Source organism: Ctenopharyngodon idella, chromosome 5, assembly GCF_019924925.1.
Source record: "Ctenopharyngodon idella isolate HZGC_01 chromosome 5, HZGC01, whole genome shotgun sequence".
Taxonomy (NCBI): Eukaryota; Metazoa; Chordata; class Actinopteri; order Cypriniformes; family Xenocyprididae; genus Ctenopharyngodon; species Ctenopharyngodon idella.
Genome location: NC_067224.1, coordinates 36,805,233 through 36,828,362, shown reverse-complemented (window position 1 = coordinate 36,828,362; position 23,130 = coordinate 36,805,233). Strand labels below are relative to the sequence as shown.

Genomic DNA, 23,130 nt, shown 5'->3' with positions numbered 1-23,130 from the left:
AACTGGTAGAACATGGTGCTAGTATACTGTGAATGCAAAATAAATAAAATTACTTTGGTAAAAAGTGTCTCCCAAATGGCAGCAACAACAACAAATCTATACTTATCGATAAGGAAAAATTGATGCATTTTATTACAGTATATGCACCGTGCACAGGGATGCGCTATCAGTGACTTCACTATGCAAAAGTGGAAAAAATGCATGTACAAAGGTGTTGAAATCAAAGCAAAAGATCATTTTATATTAACATATTATACTATATTATATTATATCATATTGTATTATATATTGTTATAATTTACATATTATTAATAAATATTTTTTATTTATCAAAATAATGTACTATAGTATGTTATATTATAATTTATATATTATTATAAATAGATAATTTATATTATTTATCAAAACTATTTATTATATTATATTACATTATATTATTTACACTTAATAGAAGCAATAACCTGTTGTTTTTCTTTATTATTATTATTCATAATTTAGTCATTTATTGTTTTTTTTCCATTAAAATACAGAAAATAAAATTAGTCTTTTTTATTCAAATAATCAATAGGTTAATGGATTATCACAATAGTTTTTATGCAGCTCTAGGCTAAATGTATAGGGTAAAAACACAAGACATTTTCCTTAGACAATAAGGCAAAACACAAGGTTTGACGGATGATGTTAACACATGTCTGACAGTGTGTCTACACTGCAAGCAAGTGGTGTGACACGACAAACAAGACTGATCACGCTATAATCAATGAAGCAGTCAACAGTGCACACTCACATAAAGGGAGCGATCTAGTATTGCTCTGATGTGTCGTTCAGTTTGCCTAATAAACATACATATTAACATCATCTGCCAAACTTTCCTTGTTAATGCTCCTCTTGTGCCATCCAATCTTATGCTGCATTTGTTTATTTAATATTAAAAAATCTATTCACATGCACATCATTTATAATTACGTGGAAACTGCATGGTGTGAGCTGTAATTTCGTTTAAGACTTGTTTTAAGATTGTTTTTTTAAGGTTATAGCATTTTCATGTGCATTTTGAAGTGTGCTACGCTTAGTCAATCTGGCCCATTATCTCCATGGCAACATTCCAATTTATGTGTTAAAGCATTCATCATGGTGCTGCATGCTACAGTCTGTCTACGTGCCATCTGTTTGTAGGACAGGCCACAGCATATACAAAATAAACTCCCCAAGACAATTATTTGTCTGAATTCTGAGAAAAACCATGAGAGCTTCCTGTGTGATCATCCAACTTCCACCGTGTGCCCGCAAGTGAACCTGAATCTTGTGCGTGATGGTGTATGGGAGTGTACAGTCTGTAAATGACAACCGGTTCTAGGTAGAAGCATTTCCACTAAAAAACCTTTTACAAGCAAAGGGCTTTTGGGTATTTTTAAAGTGTTCTTAGAAGCCTCAAATAGATCTGGTTGTGTTCAAGGTAAATAATGCATGTATGACAATGTGACAAATGCATAAAAACAATTTTTTTTTTTAAATGATTAAAATAAAGGAATACAATTCCTTCTTCACCGTTTCTGTTTAATGTGTGCTAAATAAGCAGTACACGTTTCGACATGTTGCAAAAACAAACAGTTCAGTTCCCTTGTTTGTTCTATAGCTTTACATTTACCATCCATCCACATTTGTTTGACTTTTGTGTATTCTGTTTCCAATTTTCTGTATTCATGTTTGCTTTGTAATTAAACCTATTATTTTACATTTAACTTAAATTTACACTTAAATCCAAACTGAATGAGCACTGTGCTGTGTCCTACTGATTGCACTGTATCATCTTATTTATTTTTTCTTCTCTTTTATTTCTTTTTAAAACATTTTAAAATAGTTTTATCAATTGCTACTTTTTTCTTATTGTTATTTGTTATGATTATTTTTTAAATGTAGAGTACTTTGAATTACCATTGTGTATGAAATAAACTCACCTTGCCTAATATTCAAGGATATGGCAGGTGGAATGTGTGACATCCTGTAATGATTTGCAATTGCAACTTTTTCATCATGCTCTCAGGTAACATGAGGTGCGCCCACATCTGTCAAAAAATGTACTGATAAACTGATATAACAACCAGACCATTTAGTTGGCTGGTATTTTGAGATTATTGGCTCTGGCCACTGAAAAACCCAAAGAATGAACTCATGAGGAAAAATATATCAAAATGCTTTAAATTACAGTCTTATATCCAATGTTTAAAGGGTTAGTTCACCCAAAAATGAAGAAAAAAAAAAAAAAAAAAATCTGTTCATCATATGAAGTGTCTCTTCAGAAAATTTGGGCTCAATTTTCAAAATTTGACTCAAATTTCACTCAATTCAAATGGATTAGTTTTACAATTTCTTTATGAACTTTTTGAAGCGTCAAAGTGGTAGTTGCGTGGACTTACAGAAATTTCTCAGATTACATTAAAATATCTTCATTTGTGTTTAGAAGATGAACAAACATCCAAACACGAGTTTGGAACGAAATGAGGTTGAGTAAATGATGACAGAATTGTAATTTTTGGGTGAGCTAACCCTTTAATGTAATAATGCTGTAAAAATGATCTAAGCAGTATCTACTTTTTTGTTTCATTCTTTATAACTGTGGTTTTATACTTAAACACATATGTGACTATAATTCTACGTGGGACAGTCATGTGAGTCACGCATATATCTTTTTTCTAGGTAGAATATGGCAAGTATTTTAAAGGCTGTTTTCACACTTTGGTCTTTGGTCGAAACTAGAGTTTAATTCACAAATCAAATTAATGCGCTACTATTATCTGGGATTAAATATGTGATTTTTGTTTACCAGCCCAAATCCTTAATCTTTAAGCTACCAAAACCCGTACATAAATGTATGTATCTGGCTCTGCCAGTTTAAATATATTTTTGTCAGGTTTATTCATACAAACAGTTGGGGAGAAATGTAGGAACTGTCATCAGTTGAATTGGAACGCATGCTAAACCATGTGTTATCTGATAATTTTTGAAGTCTCTAAGACTATGTTAACACAGTCAGCCCAATTCTGATTATTTGCGAATCCGATTGGATTCTGATCTAAATGATTGACTGTCCACACCGTGTATCGCAACTGTCATATCCAATTTGTGTGTCCCGTGGTGCCCTTTCGTTTTACACAATATCTGTGTTGGTTTTTGGTTTCTATGGCAATGATGTTGTGTTGATATGGACGGGTTGGACCGGTTTGAAACGTTGCCTAACAATATGACAATGTGTAGCTGCTGCGCTGGACTACTACATCTAATGAAGCAGCAGCAGATATGTAGGAGGCTAGCATGCACGGCTTTATTCCATGCTGCCGTTTCCACCACACAATGAAAGAAGTGAAAACACCTCATCATTGGACTATGGAGATGTCTCCATTATATTATCATTTTCTGCGTGACCTGCACATAGACAACAACACAACACTACCTGTTCTGCAATGACATCTGATGTGTTTACATTTTGAGAAAGTGAAATACAGACAGAAAAGCTATGCGAAATCTGATCAGAGCTGTCAGACTGACACAGATTTCCAGAAATGACATTTGAATTGGATTTCAAACCACATGTGAATGTGATTCTTTGCCATTCACACTTTCTAAATATGATCGGATTCCAATTGAATATGCAAAAAAGTCAGGTTTGGACTGATAGTCTGAATAAGGCTTACGACTTTAAGACCTTGTTGACCATAAATGGGAATACATACCTTGGTCGGAGTCAGATTTGTCTGAAGAGATGGTGGAGCCCATGCTGTCCATACGTGTGCGCTCCACACCCAGCTGCTCCAGGCGTCTGCGCAGGTGCCTTTGTTCTCTTTGCAGCTGGTCTATAGTGTGCTGGGCCTTCCGCTCGCTATCTTCCAACTTCTGCAAAGACACAAGATTTTTTTTTAAAAAATTAATACTTTTATTCAGAAGTTAAAGACAGTGTTGCCAATTGCTTTCAGCTGAAAGTAGCTAAAACTGGTTGCTAAATGTCGCTAGATGACGTCATACTGGCGAGTCCACTGATCTATATAAATAAAAATACAGATCAGTGGGCGAGTCACGGAATCTAGATAAGGTTTGTCCAAGAAGTTTTGATTTGAGCCCTAGGCTTTTGAAAAAAGTCTCAAAAGGGGCAGGGAAGTTGCTAAATCTAGCTACAAAATCGCTAAATTGGCAGCACTGCTTAAAGCAATTAAATTGATCAAAAGTGACAGTAAAGACATTTATAGTATAACAAACGATTTCACAATATAACTGTTGTTACTGAATTTTTATCAAATAAAAATTGATGGGCACCATTGACTTCCAAAGCACGAAAAAAAAAAAAAAAAAATACTATGGAAGTCAGTGGGGGTCCATCAAATGTTTAATTACCCATATTCTTCAAAATATCTTCTTTTGTATTCAGCAGAAGAAAGAAATTTATATAGGATTGGAACAACTTGAGGGTTAGTAAATGATGACAGAATTTTCATTTTTGGGTGAACTATTCCTTTAATGTTAACTAATGTTAACAAATGGAACCTTATTATAAAATGTTACTAAATTGTTTATTGTGAATATTGTAAGACTTTATAAATTTAATTAAGCAGGGTTTTTCCTGCAAATATTTTGGTGCCTGCCAAAATGAATCTTTGTTCCGCCAAAGATTTATTTGTTCATTTATTAGATTAATGTGATGACAGCCAGCTGCTTTAAAACACTCCCGTGAGTGTTTAAGCGCTCTGTGAAGAGCGTCAAAGGTTTCTATTTACAACCTGTTTTTGCAGCACTGAGCTTTGAAGCCAATCACAGACATATCTGTTGAGCCTGTGAACGAAATGGCCAATCTTGTGTTTTAGAATCCGCTCAACACCACTTAAAACAGCGGAGTGGTTTTGTTCAGTGCAAGTTCTGCATGCTCACAAATCCTTTCATTGTAACTTGCAAAATAATACACCTGCCACTTTTTCTATGTAATGTATTATATATTGGTCATTTTATTACCAACTTTTCAGTTACTAATCAGTCACTCAGTGATATTTTACATATAAATGTACAGATTTTTAAATATAAATTAGTTCTAAGCACTTTGTTTTACAATCTGTCCTGACAGTGATTATTTTTTATTTCATGAATAAATATGATAAGTTAATATTATAAACTGTTTCTTTGCATTTATTTTGGATTTACTGTCAGTACTGGGCTCACAGTTCACATGGGTAGGGTACTTTGTACTGTGTGTGTGAATGACAGTGTTCGTCCACCACCACCAAAGACCATTTTTGACCCAGGAAAAACCCTGTTAAGCAGCTCACAGGAAGTTTTAAGCACTTCAGCATTGTGCGTAACAACACCACTTAACCATGGTAAAATCTCAGTAACTGCCTTTTGTGACTGCTTTAAAATCAGATCACTGCATTTTGTTCTTCTGAGAATCTTCTTGTGCTTGCATGCCACCAAACAATATTAACTACCAAGGGAATGTTGGCACATACCTTGATGTGTTCCTTAGCCCTCATAAGTAGGCTGAGGGTTGTGTGCCTGTTTGAGTCTGGTCCTAAGGGCACGAGGGATTTCAAGCGTTCCAAACACAATCGTAAATGTGCCCTCCTTGGTGGTTGATGTGAGGAAAAGAGAGAAAGAGAGTGAGTCATAAAACCAATGGAACTACAACAACATATTCAATAAACATAAAGGTATAGGAAGAATTCAAAAGACTTGGAATATAGTGCATGAATCATACCGACTAGTTTTATCATAATTCTGTGTCATTTTTGAAGCTTGAAAGCTTCAGTTCCTGTTCATTATAACTGCATGGGATAAAAAACAAAGCACAAACTAATTCTTCAAAAAATCTGTTACACAGAAGAAAAAGTCAAAGATTTGGGGAAAAAAAAAATGTTCGATGAACTATTATGCTTTTTACATTCTCAACTTTCTTTAGTGTGTAATGTGTCTGTTGAAGTATCAAAAAGGTCTGCGAAGTTACAAAGCACAAAGTCACTCCAAAAGGAGTTATTCTCTATACAAGTAAACACTGTTTCTGAACTTCCTAAAATGCCTCTATTGCAGTCATTGAGTTTCCTTCCGGGAACGTTCAGGCCTGGTTGAGTTGCGTTAGTGTGTTGAAACTCGCAGTTATGCTAAGGGGCGTGATATTTCTGAAACACGCTCAAAGTGGTTGACCAATCTAAACACACTTGTCCAGCCAACCAATGAGAGAATATTGTGTTTTTCGGAAGGAGGGGCTTCATAAAGACAGGAACTAAACAGAGCGTTACTGACAGAGAGGTGCTGCAACAATGTAAAATATGTGAAAAATTATGTGTTTTTTGAACATTCAAGCAGAAAAACCTATTCAAGTAGACCCCCCCAAAAAACAATTAAGACTTCAAAAAAGGGTATAATAGGTCCTCTTTAATCATGTGAAATGCCTAACATGCCAGTGAACAAGCCCATGAATATAACATCAAGACATTATTATGCTGGCATTCACATGGTACAAATCCAACAAATAAACCTGTTATTTAAATAAGGATCATTAAGTTTATTCCCCCAAATGCTACTCTAACTTCCTTCCTCTCTTGTGCGTGCCAACGGGATTCACAGCTGCTGGGGTGTGGTGATGATAGGTGCCAGCGGCCACATGACCTGTTATGCAACCTGCCAGAAACTGCAGACTGCTTTGCTTTGCTGCTGTATTTGTATGGAGGCGTGGGTCACAACCCAACTATTTTACTGCTGCTGCTCAGCGGCTGTATATGAACGTCTGCATATTAGCAATGCATGTTCTGCCAACAGATAAGTGTGTACGTGTTGGCTGTGGGCAGCTCTTCGTAAGCCACTATAGTTAAGCATGTAATAATTTGGTAACACTTTACAATAAGGTTCATTAGTTGACTACTTGTTGTCATGAACTAAGAATGAACAATACTTCTACAGCATTTATTAATCTTAGTTAATGTTAATTTCAACATTTACTAGTACATCATGGAAATCAAATGTTGTATTTGTTAACATTAGTTAATGCACTGTGAACTAACATGAACAAACAATGAACAGCTGGATTTTTATTAACTAACATTAACAAAAATTAATAAATACTGTAACAAATGTATTGCTCATTGGTAGCTCATGCTATGTAATGTTATGTCATGTAATGAGACCTTATTGTAAAGTGTTACCAATAATTTAAATATACATAATATAACAAGAGGATGTAAAATGAAAATGAAAGGTGTCATTTTGACATATGCAAATGTTGAGAAGATCACACAAATTGTGTGGTCACAAACAAATTACTGTGAAAAAAAGAACTAAAATACTATTCCAACCTTGTATTAACAAGATTCATAACCTACAAAAAACTAGGTTCCAGTTGTACCGAAATGCACACTAAAATATGCTATAATACATGTATAATGTAAAAAAAAAAAAAAAAACTTCTTGCTGCAAAAAACAACAACAAAAAAAACATTGTAAAAACATTAATATGAAATAGTGGCCAACTGTGTTTCTCTTAAAGCATTCACCCAAAAATGAAATTTCTGTCATTATTGGCCAGCTCATCATTGCTTTCTATGGGAGATAAAAAAAAACCTTTCGGATTGCATCAAAAATATCTTCATTTGTGTTCCGAAGATGAACGAAGGTCTTAAAGGTTTGGAACGACATGAGGGTGAGTAAATAATGACAGAATTTTCATTTTTGGGTGAACTAACCCTTTAAATGTTGCTCCAGCAGTTCAAGGCCAGTTCAAAGCAAATTATTAAAATTAACGTGCAAACACAGGGTAAATGAGAGCAATATCATACTGCCAAAGAACAGGTTGTGTGTACACCTGCCTCTCCAGCAACAAGCGCTGGAGAACACACCCAGACAAAGGGTAATGTTTGCACCACTGCTCGACGCTTACATACAGTACGAGGTTAAGTGGTCCGAAGGTCGGGAATACTATTACATAACTTCAGAATTTGCCACCAAAGTAGTGACATAACCTAAATGGCCTGGTGTTTGTTAAGCAAATACAGACTGCGTGTGCCGTCCGCCATTTACACACAATGGGTGTTGCTGTCACAGGGTCAGTCACAGTACGCTCAAATTCGTTTCTCTTTCTCATCCATTTTCTCTCCTCGTACGTAGTGTTTAAAAGTTTAGGGTCATTAAGATATATATATTTAAGAAGTCAATACTTTTATTTAGCAAGGATGCATTAAACTTTGAACAATTAATCAAAGAATCCTGAAAAAAATGGGTTTCACAAAAATATTAAGCAACACAACTAACTTTCAACAAATGTTTCTTAAAATGATTTCTGAAGGATCGTGTGACAGTGAAGACTGGAGTAATGATGCTGAAAATTCAGCTTTTCCATCACAGGAATAAGTTACATTTTAAAATATATTCAAATATAAAACTGTTATTTTAAATAGTGATAATATTTCACTATATTGCTGCATTTTTTATCAAATAAATACAGCATTGGTGAGCATTAGAGACTTCTTTTAAAAACATTTTTTAAAAATCCAAGCAACCCCTAGCTTTTGAATGGTATTGCATATGGAACAGGATATTCCCTGTCCAGAGTCAAAGCATGCAGTGTCTCTACCAAAAAGACCACCCCAGTTCTGTGGGATACCCTATATCTGTTCTACCATGATCCTTTAAACAGGTCAGCCTCTCTCTTTTCGAGCCATATGACTTTTAGCATAAATCACCATCCTCTCCCGGCCTTTGACTTCTGACCTCTAAGTAATTGTCTTAACCCCAATGGAGAACAGTACATGCCAAGGCATGTGTAGCGGCCTGGAGCTCAGGTTACAGATCTAAACCCTCTCTTAAGACAAACAGGCCATGGGTATGCGAAGTCCATCTTGAGAACAAACACACCTCTTCGCAGGCAAATTTAACCCGTGCTTATGTTTGAGATGGTGTGTGTCTGCTATTGTGGCTCCTGTTGACTGAAAGAACATTGCTTACAGCAGTTGTTTGCATATTCTCTTAGGCAACCCTACACTGTTAACCTATAAAAACAGCCTTTCCCTCTGCCTATAGGGTAAGCGTGTGTATGACATTTGGCCAATAACTGGTGCAGGGTGAAAATGCATGCCATGTATGACATTGAGGTCACTGGGACAAATGTAACAGTTTCACATTATACAGGTGTGTGACATTTTATAAGACAACGATACGCCCCAGGTATTCTGAGGGGCATTTCAGGTGAGATTATAACTTTCACAACAGTTTTTTTATTCAAATGCCACCATGCTAAACTATGAACCAGGTGCAAACAAAACTGCTCAACTTTTCGCAAACATTCAGAGATTTTCACTTGGTGGACAATAACATGGATGAAAAAAATGGTTAAAAAACATCCAAAAAATAGATTTGCAATGAAGAAGCAATCAAATTCATATTTAGGGAACTCATATATCATATACCGCTATTCCACAAAAAGAATCTGGTACAGTAGCAGTAAAATTAGTACAGTATGAAAAGTACAGTAAAAATTGGGGACCGTAAGATTTTTTCAATGCTTTCTTTTATGCTCACCAAGGCTGCATTTATTTGATCAATAATACAGTAAAAACAGTTGTGTAATATTATTGCAATTTAAATTAACTGTTTTTCTATACCTGTGATGCCAAAGGTGAATTTTCAGCAGCCATTACATGATTTTTCAGAAATACTTTTAATGATTTGGTGCTCAAGAAACATGTCTTATTATAATCAATAGTTGTGCTGCCTTAATATTTTTGTGGAAACCATGCTACAACTTTATCAGGATTTTTTGATGAAGAAGAAAAGAACAGCATTTATTTGAAAAAAAATCTTGCGTAACATTGTCTTTACTGTTACTTTTGATCAAGTTTGACCAAACTTGTACAGTGTGAAATAATGCAGTGTTAGAATGTTACAGCTAGACACTTAGCAACAGGCAACCAATCGCGTACTCATATTCACATGCTTTGGACAGTCACGGAAACACTGTGCATTGTATAAAAACAGTCAAATGCTGAGAGAAATCGTGACAATCTGAGTGAAGAAGAGACCGTTTCATTCTTACCTTTAAAGTCCGAAATGTCCTTTTAGTATAAACTCTATAGTATGCCCAATGCTAGAGCTTTAAATGTTAACAGGTCGCATATTCTGCATTCATCCAGTCAGTGACATTGACAATGCAAATATACAAATAAGAACATTAACCCAGGGTTTAGGAATGTACAATGTGAAACGTAAGCTTATGAATACTCAGGATTAACTGTTAACCCTGGGTAAATTATGAGCTGTGTGAAACGTGAAGCAAGATAACCCAGAAATCCATTTACCCAGGGTTTAGAATGACACAGGATTAACTATTTCAAGTGTGCAAAGCCCTATTGTGGTCTTCATTTATTCGTTTTTACTTCTAGTTACTCCTTCTTTGAAGAGAACATATCTAAACATCCAAAGTCATTTAATTCAGCTTTTTTACGGAATCACAAACTGGCTTTGATTTAATGACAAATGAATTCATAGTAATTAATTCACTCATACTTGAAATAAATAAAAATAAAATATTAAAAGAAAATCATAATGGCTTACGGTCACACCACCCTAAGCATGCCCGATCTTGTCCGATCTTAGAAACTAAGCAGGATCGGGCCTGGTTAGTACTTGGATGGGAGAAAATCATAATGAAATAAAATGAAAGAAATAAAGTCCTTACTAAGTAAGAGAGAAACAGTGGGAATGGAATCAGGAAAGAGTTAGATTCAAACTTGCATCATCCGCACAAGCGCCAGGGCTTAATGTGAATAACTACTAGGCCACAGTACTAGCCTTGTTATATTTTTTTGAACCAGAGAGGTTCACGGCCACATGAATCATCAAAACACAGCTGTGCTGGTCTCACATCAGACATGCTGGCCATTAATTGAAATCTGCATCACAAATGCACTCCCACTCGAGTTGCTTTATGAATATCAGCCCTGGACTCCATTTTGAGCCAGTGTGAAACAAAAGCATAGACGAGTGGAGCCTCGTTTTCCTTCTTTGGCTGGATTTTTCTAAACAGTAGATGAAAGCCACTCTTCAGAAATGAATAGCAGATCAGTTGTCCAGAGCACTGTGACCTCAGAGCTTCAGTCTGATGTATGCAGAAAGAGACACACTTCCCTAGGCACGAATGGGAGGGGAGTGCATCTTAAGCTGTGTGCATTGTTAGGAGTGTAAAGTCAAAGTCCAGACACCCTGGTTTTGCTCATTGCTAAGCCTGACAGCATGTATTATTCAACGCGTTCGGGCAAGATGAGCTCAGAGCTCGGTGCGTGTTACCCAAACCACATCGCGCTGGCGACGGAGACGTTAAGCCTGGTTCATTAGCGAGATCTTTCGCATTCAATATTTCAGGTCAACCATTTATTGAGGGTTTATCTCTAGGTCAAAGCTGAACGTATACATCAGCCGATTGACTGACCTTAATACTTATCTCTGAGCAATATCTGGGTGCTAGTGGACACACGTGAAAAGAAACGGCTCCAAAAAGACTGAAATATGCCATTCGGTCACATTCCCTGGTCGTTTAGCTTTCAATTACAGAAGTTTAATCTTAATGTAATCAGCAAGGATGTAATGAGGTATAATCCTGCAAGCTTACAGATAAGAACTAACAACTGTGACAATAACATGAAGGTTATATGGACATACCTGTTCTTCTCCATCTCGTTGTGTGTAGACCTGCAGAGACAGAAAGAGGAAGATGTTAGGAATTAGGTGCTTGGTCTTTTTTATTAACATTTACATTTATGCATTTGGCAGACGTTTTTATCCAAAGCGATTTGGATTGCATTGCATTGCATTTTATCAGTTCATGCATTCACTGGTAATCAAACCTCAGCTTGGCATTGATAGCAGATAGATTCTTAAATTTAGGTTAAATTTTCTTTTTTGAACAAACCCCCAACCCTAGTATTAAACTTTAGAAAGAAACTTGCCCCACATTGTTTGTGCTACGAATATGAATGATACCTGGGTTGATAAAGGTTGATAGTTACTTCAATGAAAATTCTGTCATTAATTACTCACCCTCATGTCATTCCAAACCCGTAAGACTTTTGTTCATCTTCAGAACACAAATGAAGATCTTTTTGATGAAATCTGAGAGCTTTCTGTCCTTCTGGTGACAGCTACACAACTACCACTTTGACGCTTCAAAAAGTTCATAAAGAGATTGTAAAATTAATCCATATAAATTGAGCGGTTTAATCCAAATTTTCTCAAGAGACACGATTGCTTTATATGATGAACAGACTGAATTTAGGCCTTTATTCACATATAAATATTCATCATTCACACATCAGTTGAGGTAAACGGAAGTTCAAGCATGTATGCTTCAAGGTGTGAGAACCAATGAGGTTCATTCTCGTGTGTTACGCAGCACGTTTGAGCTTCCGCAAGAGGTTTGTTCTCGCTCGTCAAGCAGTTTCGGTTGAGCTTCTGTTTATGTTCACTGATCAATGTTTATATGTGAGTAAAAGCATAAATTAAATCTGTTTATCCTATAAAGCGATCGAGTTTGGACTAAACCGCTCAATTCATATGGATTAGTTTTACGATCTCTTTATGAACTTTTTGAAGTGTCGAATTGGTAGTTATGTAGCTGTCAAAAAGATCTTAATTTGTGTTCCGAAGATGAACAAAAGTCTTACGGGTTTGAAACGACATCAGGGTGAGTAATTAATGACAGAATTTTAATTTTTGGGTGAACTATCCCTTTACTACCCACAACAACTTAGCATCATATCAGCAGTTTTAATAGAAAAATGTTAAAAACTAGTTTTTATATTCAGTCAGATAGAGGAAATGACACAGGAAATTAAAGCAAATTTTAAATTAGTTTAAAAATAAAAATATTTTAATATTAAAATAATAAATCAAATGTTTAGGCATATATTAAGAATATAAATATTATATACACTATTATAAATATTTTACAGACAATATTTTAACAATTTACCATTTGTCAATGTTATGTAACAAAATGACAATTTAGAAGCCAATTATTACATTTTAGGGGGAAATAAATGATATCACATATTTTTCACACAATATATAAATCGGTTTTTAAACATAAAAATAAAATAAATAACTCCCCTTACAAGGGGATCCTCATATTTGGGGACTCTGGTTTTTAAACCCCCCTGAACTAATGGACAGGCTAAGGCTCCAACATCACCTCCATGTTCTTAGGATTGAAAGGCACACAAAGAGTGGTCTGTGCTCACTGCTGATTTGAATGTTCAGTACAAAGGTGAACTGGTGTCTGTGTGTGTACGTGTTGTAAAGGCTACATAGGAACAAACTCCAAGATTTTAAGGGCCCCTGGGCTTGTTTAGTGGATGCAGGAGTTGCCAAAATGCTAATTGCTGATCGCAAATGCACTCTGTCCTCTGTGTGTGTCTCTCTCTCGCTACGTTCGCAAAATACATAGAGGCCCTTGGCCCTGCTTAGCAACAGTAACTAGAAACACAAGCCTGAGACACAAGACGGTGGTGGGGGGTAGAGTCCTCACACACTATGAATGAAGGCTCGCTTCACAGAGGCCATTTCTAGATCAACAGAGAAGTGAAAGAGAGGCAAAGCAGAGGAGAGAAAGATGAGGGAAAACAAGAGCTCAACAGACAATAAGTCCAATATCTTGATTTTGCCTGCCTTAAAGTCAAAATAAACTGATAAAATTCATAAGATTAGCGCACATGAATGCATTGGGAGCTTGTTTTCCATTCAAAATGTGAAAGTTTGACTGTACAATTTAGATTATTTGCATTTTACTTGCAGTTGAAAATATGACACATCTCCCATTATTCTCAAAGGCACCACAAGAATGATAAAACACAAATTAAGCTTTACGCCAGGTTCACACATACTCCGCTTGCAATGCATATACAGTGCATATTGTTTTCCATGCCCATTTTAATAGGTTAGAATGTTCACAAGGCACACGGATGTGGTCCGGCAATGCATTCCATGAGCATTGCGTCTGCAACAGTGCAGCGATCATTTATGCACAGTCTGTTTTTGCTGTGCTGCATGCGCTTAAAAAAAAAGTGACAGCGCATTGTTCGCATAAAAAATAAACATGTATTAGCATGAATATGTAGTACTTTCACCATAAATGCATATAATAAGGGTAAAGCAGGGTAAAGCAAGGTAAACTACACCTTACTTCAACAAGAGGACATAATGGATGGTGGCACTCGTCTCTTTGTGGAGGTGAAAAAAAAAAAAAAGTTCTGTATGACCCGTAGAATTTCTTGTATAAAGATTTAAATTCTGTTTTTGTCAATTGTAAGTTTTCTTTTTAAAATGTTTGTGATTTTAACATAAGAAAAAGTACGTGTTTAAATGTTTTGCCACTTTCTTGAATCTTTATAGAAGTAATGCATTTAATAATATGTTGTTTAAATGTAGTGTTTAAACGTGAATAAGTCAAAAAAATTGTGTAACTGTACTGTGTACAAAGAGAATCTCAATGCGGATAAAACTTTTTTGTAACAACTTTTGGATTTGAAATAAAAATAATGAAAAAAAATAATGAATAATGTTGTGTTTGTGCTATATAGCCGCGGATCAGTTGTGCACTGCAAACGTGGCATATGTGAAAGCACACGAGCGCGTGCTGCTCCTGCATCGCATACGTACTGCAACACACACCGCATACACACTGCAAATGGAGTATGTGTGAATCTGGTGTTACTTACGCACCTAATGCTCTTGCTTTTCAGTTTACTGTAGTCTTGCTAAAAAGCTTCCTTTCTTTGTCGGGAAGTGGAAAAGAGAAAAATTACACTTTTGTTCAAAAGTTTGGAGTTGGTAAGATTTTTTAATGATTCTGAAAGAAGTCTCTTATGCTCACCAAGGGCTGCAATTATTTGAGCAAAAATGCTGTAAAAACAGTAGTATTGTGAAATATTATTACAATATAAAATTACTGTTTTCTATAGCCCTGGTGGCTACAAATATTCTGACTGAAACTCCCTGACTCTTCCATCCAGACAGGGATATTCTCTGTTTTTACTGTTATTTTTATTTCTTTTTCTTATGCATTCCAATTTTATTCTTATGTATTTGTTTCCTCTTTATGTAAAGCACTTTGAATTACCATTGTGTATGAAATGTACTATATAAATAAAATTGCCTTGCCTTGCCTATTTGAATATATTTTAAAATGTAACTTATTTCTATAATGACAAAGCTGCCACGCTAATCTGGTGCTCAGGTGACATGTCTTATTATTATCAGAATTATTTGATGAATAGAAAGTTCAAAAGAACAGCATTTATTTGAAATAGTTTTATGTCATTGTAACTTGTAAATGTATTTAGTCACTTTTGATCAATTTTAATATGTCCGTGCTAGGGGTGTAACGATACCCTCATGTCACGATTCGATACATATCACGATATACTGATATTATTGCGATACTCCAAAACATTTGGTAAAAAGTTAACAAAAAATGTACTGTTGATTAAAATGTTAAATTTGGTATTACATTGGGGGTGCAAATGAATAGGCTTGGACTTGGTGCTGCAATGCACAGGACAATGTTGACACCAGAATAAAAATATTCATGATTCTGAATCTGAAAATACAGAATTATTTTAGACTAATATGCTTGCACTCTGTCACTAACTAGATATATTTAAAATAATGTAGGCCACTTTTTACTGGTAACACAAGACATCTGGCATTATCAGGACCCACAAATATTCCCCCATTGCGTTATTTTACATTATATTCAACAGTATAACAACAGTATATATAGCAGTTTAATGTAGTACACTAAAACTCTGTAAACTTGAATTTTCTCACACAGTAATTTTCAGTTTTGGTGAACTATCCACAATACATACTATCACTACCCACGATACATATTGTTGCATTTTTGTATTGCGATAAATTGTGACATGATATATTGTTACACCCCTGGTCCTTGCTGAATAAAAGTAGCAATTTCTTTTGAACCGACTCAACACTTTAGAACAGTAGTGGAAATAAGACATTAAATATATGATATTAAATTCTAGCAAAAAAAACAAAAAAAAAAACAATAAAAAACATCATAATTATGATCACGATTTCCGAAATGAAAAAGAAAGAACTTTCCCAGGAAATTTGAAGGCAGCATTTCTGTATATCAGCAACTCAACACTCTTGCCCAATCAAATTAGTGGACTGGAACTGTATAAAAGGTAAAAGGTGGACCTGCAACTTTGAATGCTACCTGTCCAAGAGCTTACATGAGCACTAGAGCATGGGTCAGGGTTAGAATACTGCAAACAGCAGAACCTGCAAAGTGTACTGGGACTCGAAAAGAGAAGGGATCGTATCATCTCCCTCTCATTCATCTATCCTTCAAACTGACCTCATGACCCCTTCTGCAGTAACCCTCACTCTAAAAATACCTCCGATGTTGGAGCAGAGGACTTCTCATCTTAGAGTCTCACAATAACTGTACTCCCTTAAAGAATACTTCAAAACGCTTTTTATCGTTTATGGCCCTTTATCTGTGACAACATATTTAAATTGACAAAGCCGTGAAGGATATAAGGACAAGTCTACCCTGACTAAAGTCCATAATTGCTCTTTCTGAATGTTATGAGACTGGCTGGTTGAATTTATAAACAAGCTTTCTAACATTAGCGCGCCCATGCAAAGAGATCAGCTGATCTGCTCAGCTGGCATCTCGCTCAGGAGGTGGATTTTGGGGGGTCGGTGTGGGGGATCGACGGATACCAGTGACATAACAGCTCGTATCACTGTGCAACGCCAAGTTGACTCCCCTCGTTGCTACTGTACTTGCCAGACCACCTGTTCCAACACATAAAAGGCTAGTTTCTTACAACATATCTGGTCTGATTAGCTGCATATACATCCAGTTCATCTTGTAATGGCTCAAAGGCATAACATTGTGTTACCCACACAGCATTAGAACAGCATAGTGAATACAAAAAGGACTTAAAATATGGCACCAGTGCACACATTCATATAGGAACAAGAGGAGAACCCACGACTGCTGCTATGTGCATTAACCCACATACCGTCTGAATATAAGCGAGAGGTAGGAGGAGCTCTGTCATATATATAATGGGGGTGTTCAAACTGCGCTGGTTGCCTGGATCGAGGAGAAGAGAAGAGGGGGAGGGGGAGAGGAGGCATCAGCCCACCACTCTCACACATACACAGATCAGGGACACACACTGCCACCCTTCCCCCACGATCCATCAGGAAATGCAACCACGGAAAGCTGGAGGGGAAGGCAGGTTTGCAAGGGAGATCCACTATGTAGGAGATCCACCTGACCTATATATAATAAAGGTTTTACACAACACGCACACTCAACGTAAATGGCATTCCTGAGATGCTTTTCAGTAGCTCTGTCATCGAATGCACACTCAAGCTCAAGCGACTGAATGACTTTCCATCCTCCAAGTGGTGTGAATGGACGGGAGAGCCGTCTTATGAGTCAGGCGTGCAGTTGGAGAGATGTGAGGAGTTTATTCAGTGCAGAAACACTGGTTGTGCTCTAGAGCAAAAGCGCTTCATGCATGATGCATTAACACCAGTGCTGGTGTAGTGAATATAGGTTACTTGCAAGCTGTGCGAATGATTTCTGATGCATTTGGTGCACCAAAACTTCTTGATACACTAGTTTGATCTTTTTTTTTGATCTTTCTCAAGTTCACTGCAGCCAGATTATGATCAAGTTTTTTAATAGCAAGCCATTTTACACCCACTTACTTTCCACCACCTGCTATTCTTAAAAGAAATGTAACATGCATTACATATGCGATATGCAAATAAAATATTGCAACATATAATTTACAGAAATTAAAGACATCTTTTCCTGTCTATAGCAGTTAATGGAGGATAAACACATCATGGTATCATACTGTGTTTAAACTGCTGTGCCAAAGAGTGGAACAGGACTACAGCTTTGACACTAATAGCAACAGAAAATACTGTGGTGACTATTTGCAATAGTCCTTTTTGTCAACCATATCAATGATGAGTACATCAAAATAGAGGCCACAAAAATGTCTAACTAGCCATATTTTTTTTTATACGCTACTGAGGGATAGTTCACCCAAAAATGAAAGCTCTGTCATCATTTACCCACCCTCAAGTTGTTCCAAACCTGTATGAATTTCTTTCTTCTGCTGAATACAAAAGATATTTTGAAGAATATGGGTAACCAAACAGTTGATGGGCCCCACTACAATGGAAGTCAATGGGGCCCATCAACTGTTCAGTAACCGACATTTTTCAAAATATCTTCTTTTGTGTTCAGCAGAAGAAAGAAATTCATACAGGTTTGGAACAACTTGAGGGTGGGTAAATGATGACAGATCTTTCATTTTTGGGTGAACTATCCCTTTAAAGTCAGCATGAATTGGAAGTTGCGATAGTCTTTTCTTCTCTATTGTGACGGCTTCTGGGATGACAAAAAATTTTGGGCGGAACTTGATTTCATATTTGGGAATTGATTAAATCATAGGAAGTTGGTCATTGCTAACTAAATGGAACTCAGTTGTGGAGGATATTTAGTCCCACCCTCCGCAGACTCACGTCATGAAGAGAACAGATGTCATTTGGAGGGGGAGGGGAGGTTAATGTTTTTAATTAAAGAGGCCATATGAATTAAAAAAAAGAAAAGAAAAAAAAAAGATGTGCACCAATAAATCATTTATAATAAACACTGCAACATTCTGTAAAACATAAAAATTGTCAATTTTGATTTCATGGTAAGGTAACTATACATACTGTTTGGGGTCAGTGAGATTTTTAAAAAATAAATTCATACTTTTATTCAGCAAGGATGGATTAAATGAATTGGTAACACTTTACAATAAGGTTCATTAGTTAAACATTAGTTAATGTATTAACTAACATGAACTAACCATGACCAATACATTTGTTACTGTATTTACTAATCTTCGTTAATGTTAGTTAATGAAAATACAGTTCATTATTTGTTCATGTTAGTTCACAGTACATTAACTAATGTTAACAAGAATGTATTAGTAAATGCTGAAATTAACATTAACAAAGATTAATAAATGCTGTATAAGCGCAGTTCATTATTAGTTCATGTTAACTAATGTAGTTAACTAATGTTAACCAATGAACCTTATTGTAAAGTGTTACCAATGAATTAAATGAATCACAAGTTTCATTTATGTTTAATAAGACTTCTATTTCAAATTAATACTGTTCTTTTGAATTTTCTATTCACCAAATAATCCTGAAAAAATGTATCATGGTTTCCACTCAAATATTAAGCAGCGCAACTGTTTTCAACACTGATAAATATATGAAATGTGTCTTGGGCACCAAATCAGCGTATTAGAGCAATTTCTGAAGGATCATGCGACTGAATGATGCTGAAAATTTAGCTTTGACATCACAGGAATAAATTGCATTTTAAAATGGAAATTTAAAATTAAAATTTAAAATTTAAAACAGTTTGTTTTAATTGTAATAATATTTCACAATATTACAATTTTACTGTATTTTTGATCAAATTGAGCATTTAATGTTTCAAAAACTTTCAAAAAAAGATTTTGACAATATGATCCCTTATTATATAAGATGATGGCAACAAATGTTGAGTGATTACGAGTACTCTGCAATGGCATGTCTAGGGAGCTACTACATTAAAAAGACAGCTCCTATGATTTCTTTATAAACTAAACCAACATTTAAACAACAACTTCCTCTGTCCACACCATAAGCCTGTATATAAATAGCTACAAACCCAGTGCTACCCTTGTTAGGCCTTAATATCCAGTTACAAGCCACACAAACATCCAGATACAGATTAGACTTGGGGACTGTTCTTAGCATGCAGGGTCACACAATAACCAGATTTTTATCCAAGGTCATATTCCTAAAATGGTTCATCTCCATGATTCAGAAGTAGCACCTTATGTGACCCTATGCTGACCTGTTTAAGAGGGACCTTGTGGCTGTGAATCAGTATCATACGCAAAGTATGACAGCAACGTGTGCTGTCAAACATCTACAGTTAAAAGATCTCCCCTTAGTGTAAGAATAAAGTTTATCTGTCCCTAAAGCCCTGCTTACCTTTATCAGACCAGTCAGATTCAGAGTAACACTGCATCCTAACCAGACATGTCATTAGCCAGTAAGAACATATCTGATGTTTAATATACAGTTATGTGTATATGGATCAATGAGATTTCACTGTGGACGGGGCTAATCAATGCAACGCCACAGAAATATAGTACAACAGTGAGGTTCTGTAAGTAAAATTCCCATTAATTTTATTATAGGGGAATTGATTTTGAATGAAAACTTTTAAAGACAGACCTACTGTAAGCAACAAGGTTGTTAAACAATGGTATGTGCTTTTGTTAAAGCCATCAACCTGTATTATTTCAACTTTTAATAATTGTGTTTAACAACAGAATTCCTGGTGAAAAACTACATTACCCATGATTCTGCAAAGAAATCTCCGCCAATCAGAAAAACGTGTCAAAATAACTCTTTAGTGCCCACTTTTCTCAAGAAGCATTTATTATATATACTGGAAAAAAAAGAAAAAAAGAAAAAAAGTTGCTGTTCGGATTTAAATAGGTAAATACTTAAGAGTCTATGACTGGATCATTATTGCTGTGATTATTATGTTTCTAGCATGGTATGTGTTTGGCAACAGTTCTTTTAACCCTAATTGATGGAGAGTGTAGCTTTTTATTTCTTAAACAACCTTTTAGGAAGATATATCATGGCCAGGATGACAAAGCCTAGATTAATCAGGCTCAAATTGTGAAAGAATGGTTGGGAGGGAGCATGAAGAATCATTTTCAAACATGAATTGGCACCTCTGAGTCCAGACCTTAGGTGTATATCCTCTTTCAGACGAACACAATCGGAGATATATTTTAAAAAATCCTTAGTCCTCCAAGGTTTATAATGGTTGTGTATGGTAACACAAATTCTGAAGACAAAAAGCGTAGTACGTCATGGCATTGTGTACTACGTCATGGAAGTTAACGCTTTTTGGATGTATGTCGAATGCATATGGCTGTCGAGCCAGAAGCTTGCTATTTTACTTTATAAAGTTTTAAATAAGGATACTTGTTTTACACAAACGCATCGATTCACTTCAGAAGGCCTTTATTAACCCCCTGGAGTCATATGGATTCATTTTTTTTATGGATGGATGCATTTTTTTCAGAATTTGGGTTACCATTCACAACCATTATAAACCTTGGAGGACCAAGGATATTTTTTAAATATATATCCGATTGTGTTCGTCTGAGGGTGAGTAAATCATGGAATAATTTTAATTTTTGGGTGAACTATCCCTTTAAATTCATTGAAAATCTTTGGGATGTGCTGGAGGAGACTTTACAGAGTGCTCACCTCTTGCACTGTCAGTACAAGATCTTGACCAAAAATTGATGCACCTCTTGATGAAAATAACAATGCTTCATGGGAATGTAGTTCTTTCCCCTCATTAAAGCTGTTTTTGTCTGATTTTCAAATACATTTTTTGCTTCAAGTCAGAATTTGCAATGTTGTGATCAGCTTGTAGCTGGTTTGTTTGGTTCGTGGCTTATAACAAAAGCTTTTTTCAAAATCCCTATGGGAAAAATACTACCGGAATAAAGGCCACCAAAAACTAATGCACTCAATTGAAAACCGAGGAACCAAACAAAAACTCCTGTAATGACTGCAGCTGGTTAGAGTTGCCTGTTTAGAAAACAGTGTAACAGAACATTTTCTTGAAAGTGGAGTTTAAGATACACGGCTTACATCATATTCAGAAAAGAGATAAAGTTGGGGTAAAGCTGGAATACTGATGATGTTCTCCTTAAAGCTACAATGAAACGGAAGTGGCTTTTCTTTGGTTTTGTGATGTACATCTGAGTGTAGTGGATTATCGAGAAAAAAAAAAAAAGGACAGGGACTTCCTTTTTCGATGCATCAATGTTGATTGGACTTTGAAGATGAATGCGAGTTTGTGGGGTTTAAGCAGACTACAGAGAGAAGCTCCAGTTATGACATTTTAATTAAACATTACCAGATCAATTTTTTTTTAATTCAATGTGCATGGATTAATTGTTCACAAGAAGAGGTATAATATGCATTCAGAAAATGGGGTGAATTTAATTTCATGCTGACTTTAAAGCATTCATTGTGACCATGTCTGCTCTGCTATTGGTTGGTCTTTTGATGACTTTTTAAATGTAATTTTAATTTAACCTCATACTGATATGCATAATTACTGCCAAATTCAATGCTAACAAACATAACAAAACTAACAATCATGAGTTTGAATGGTTTACTACTGATGTAAACATAAAAAACAACACTGCCTAATAATAGGTGGTAAACAAGCAATTTACATTAAACAAAACAGTAATCAGCTCTACTTTGAAAAATATTTAAGGCAACTGATTTCACACACTGACAGGCGACGGACAGTTCCGGGCCCACTAATCGGATGATGGTGATGAAATTTGATGTGTTGAGTAGTGAGTGAGTAAATTGTGACTGTGGGACGTGGGTGGTGAGAGTCACAGGGAGAGAATCGAGCAGCATGTGAGTGTACGTCTCTCTCCATGTTGAATGTGGGACGGCGTGTTCTGACTGCATCTGCACGGGGATGAATCAGTGGGTGTGTTTGTGACACGTACACACACGGCGCAGATATGTGCAGGTCTGCTAATTTAGAAATCACTCACGGGACGCACGACCCTTTCGAGTGATGTGTGTGAATCATGTTCCTGGTTAGAGGGCATATTGGGATTCGGAGGCAGAAAATACATGCAGTGCACACTAATAGATCTGTCATGACGCTACTGAAGCCATGGATTCGTTTTTGTAGAAACTAGGTGGAAGTACCTGCTGCTGCAATTTTTCTTGCTTTTGATTTTTCGTTTCAAGCCATCCCTCTCTTTGTTGCTGGTGAAGGGTAACATGGAGGCATAGCCGTGCTCCGCTTCTGCAGATTCAAACAGAGACATTTAGAAGCTCATTAGACCACAAAAGCACACTGACTACCTGAAAATCAAAGCGATTGATTACAAATATTGACCATTTTTTTAGTTCCTGGGAGAAAAGCGG

The 23,130-nt window shown here is 35.9% G+C and overlaps 1 protein-coding gene across 1 annotated transcript in view; it reads right to left on the bottom strand.

Moving 5' to 3' along the window:
- Window positions 1-23,130, bottom strand: part of mxd1 (MAX dimerization protein 1) — a 29,516-nt gene that overhangs the window by 4,558 nt on the left and 1,828 nt on the right. Inside the window, exons 2-5 of the mRNA XM_051893567.1 lie at window positions 22,909-23,008; window positions 11,683-11,712; window positions 5,490-5,604; window positions 3,732-3,891 (exon numbers count right to left, since the gene is read on the bottom strand). Of these exons, the coding sequence (XP_051749527.1) occupies window positions 3,732-3,891; window positions 5,490-5,604; window positions 11,683-11,712; window positions 22,909-23,008 (405 nt within the window). The remainder of the gene's footprint in view (window positions 1-3,731; window positions 3,892-5,489; window positions 5,605-11,682; window positions 11,713-22,908; window positions 23,009-23,130) is intronic.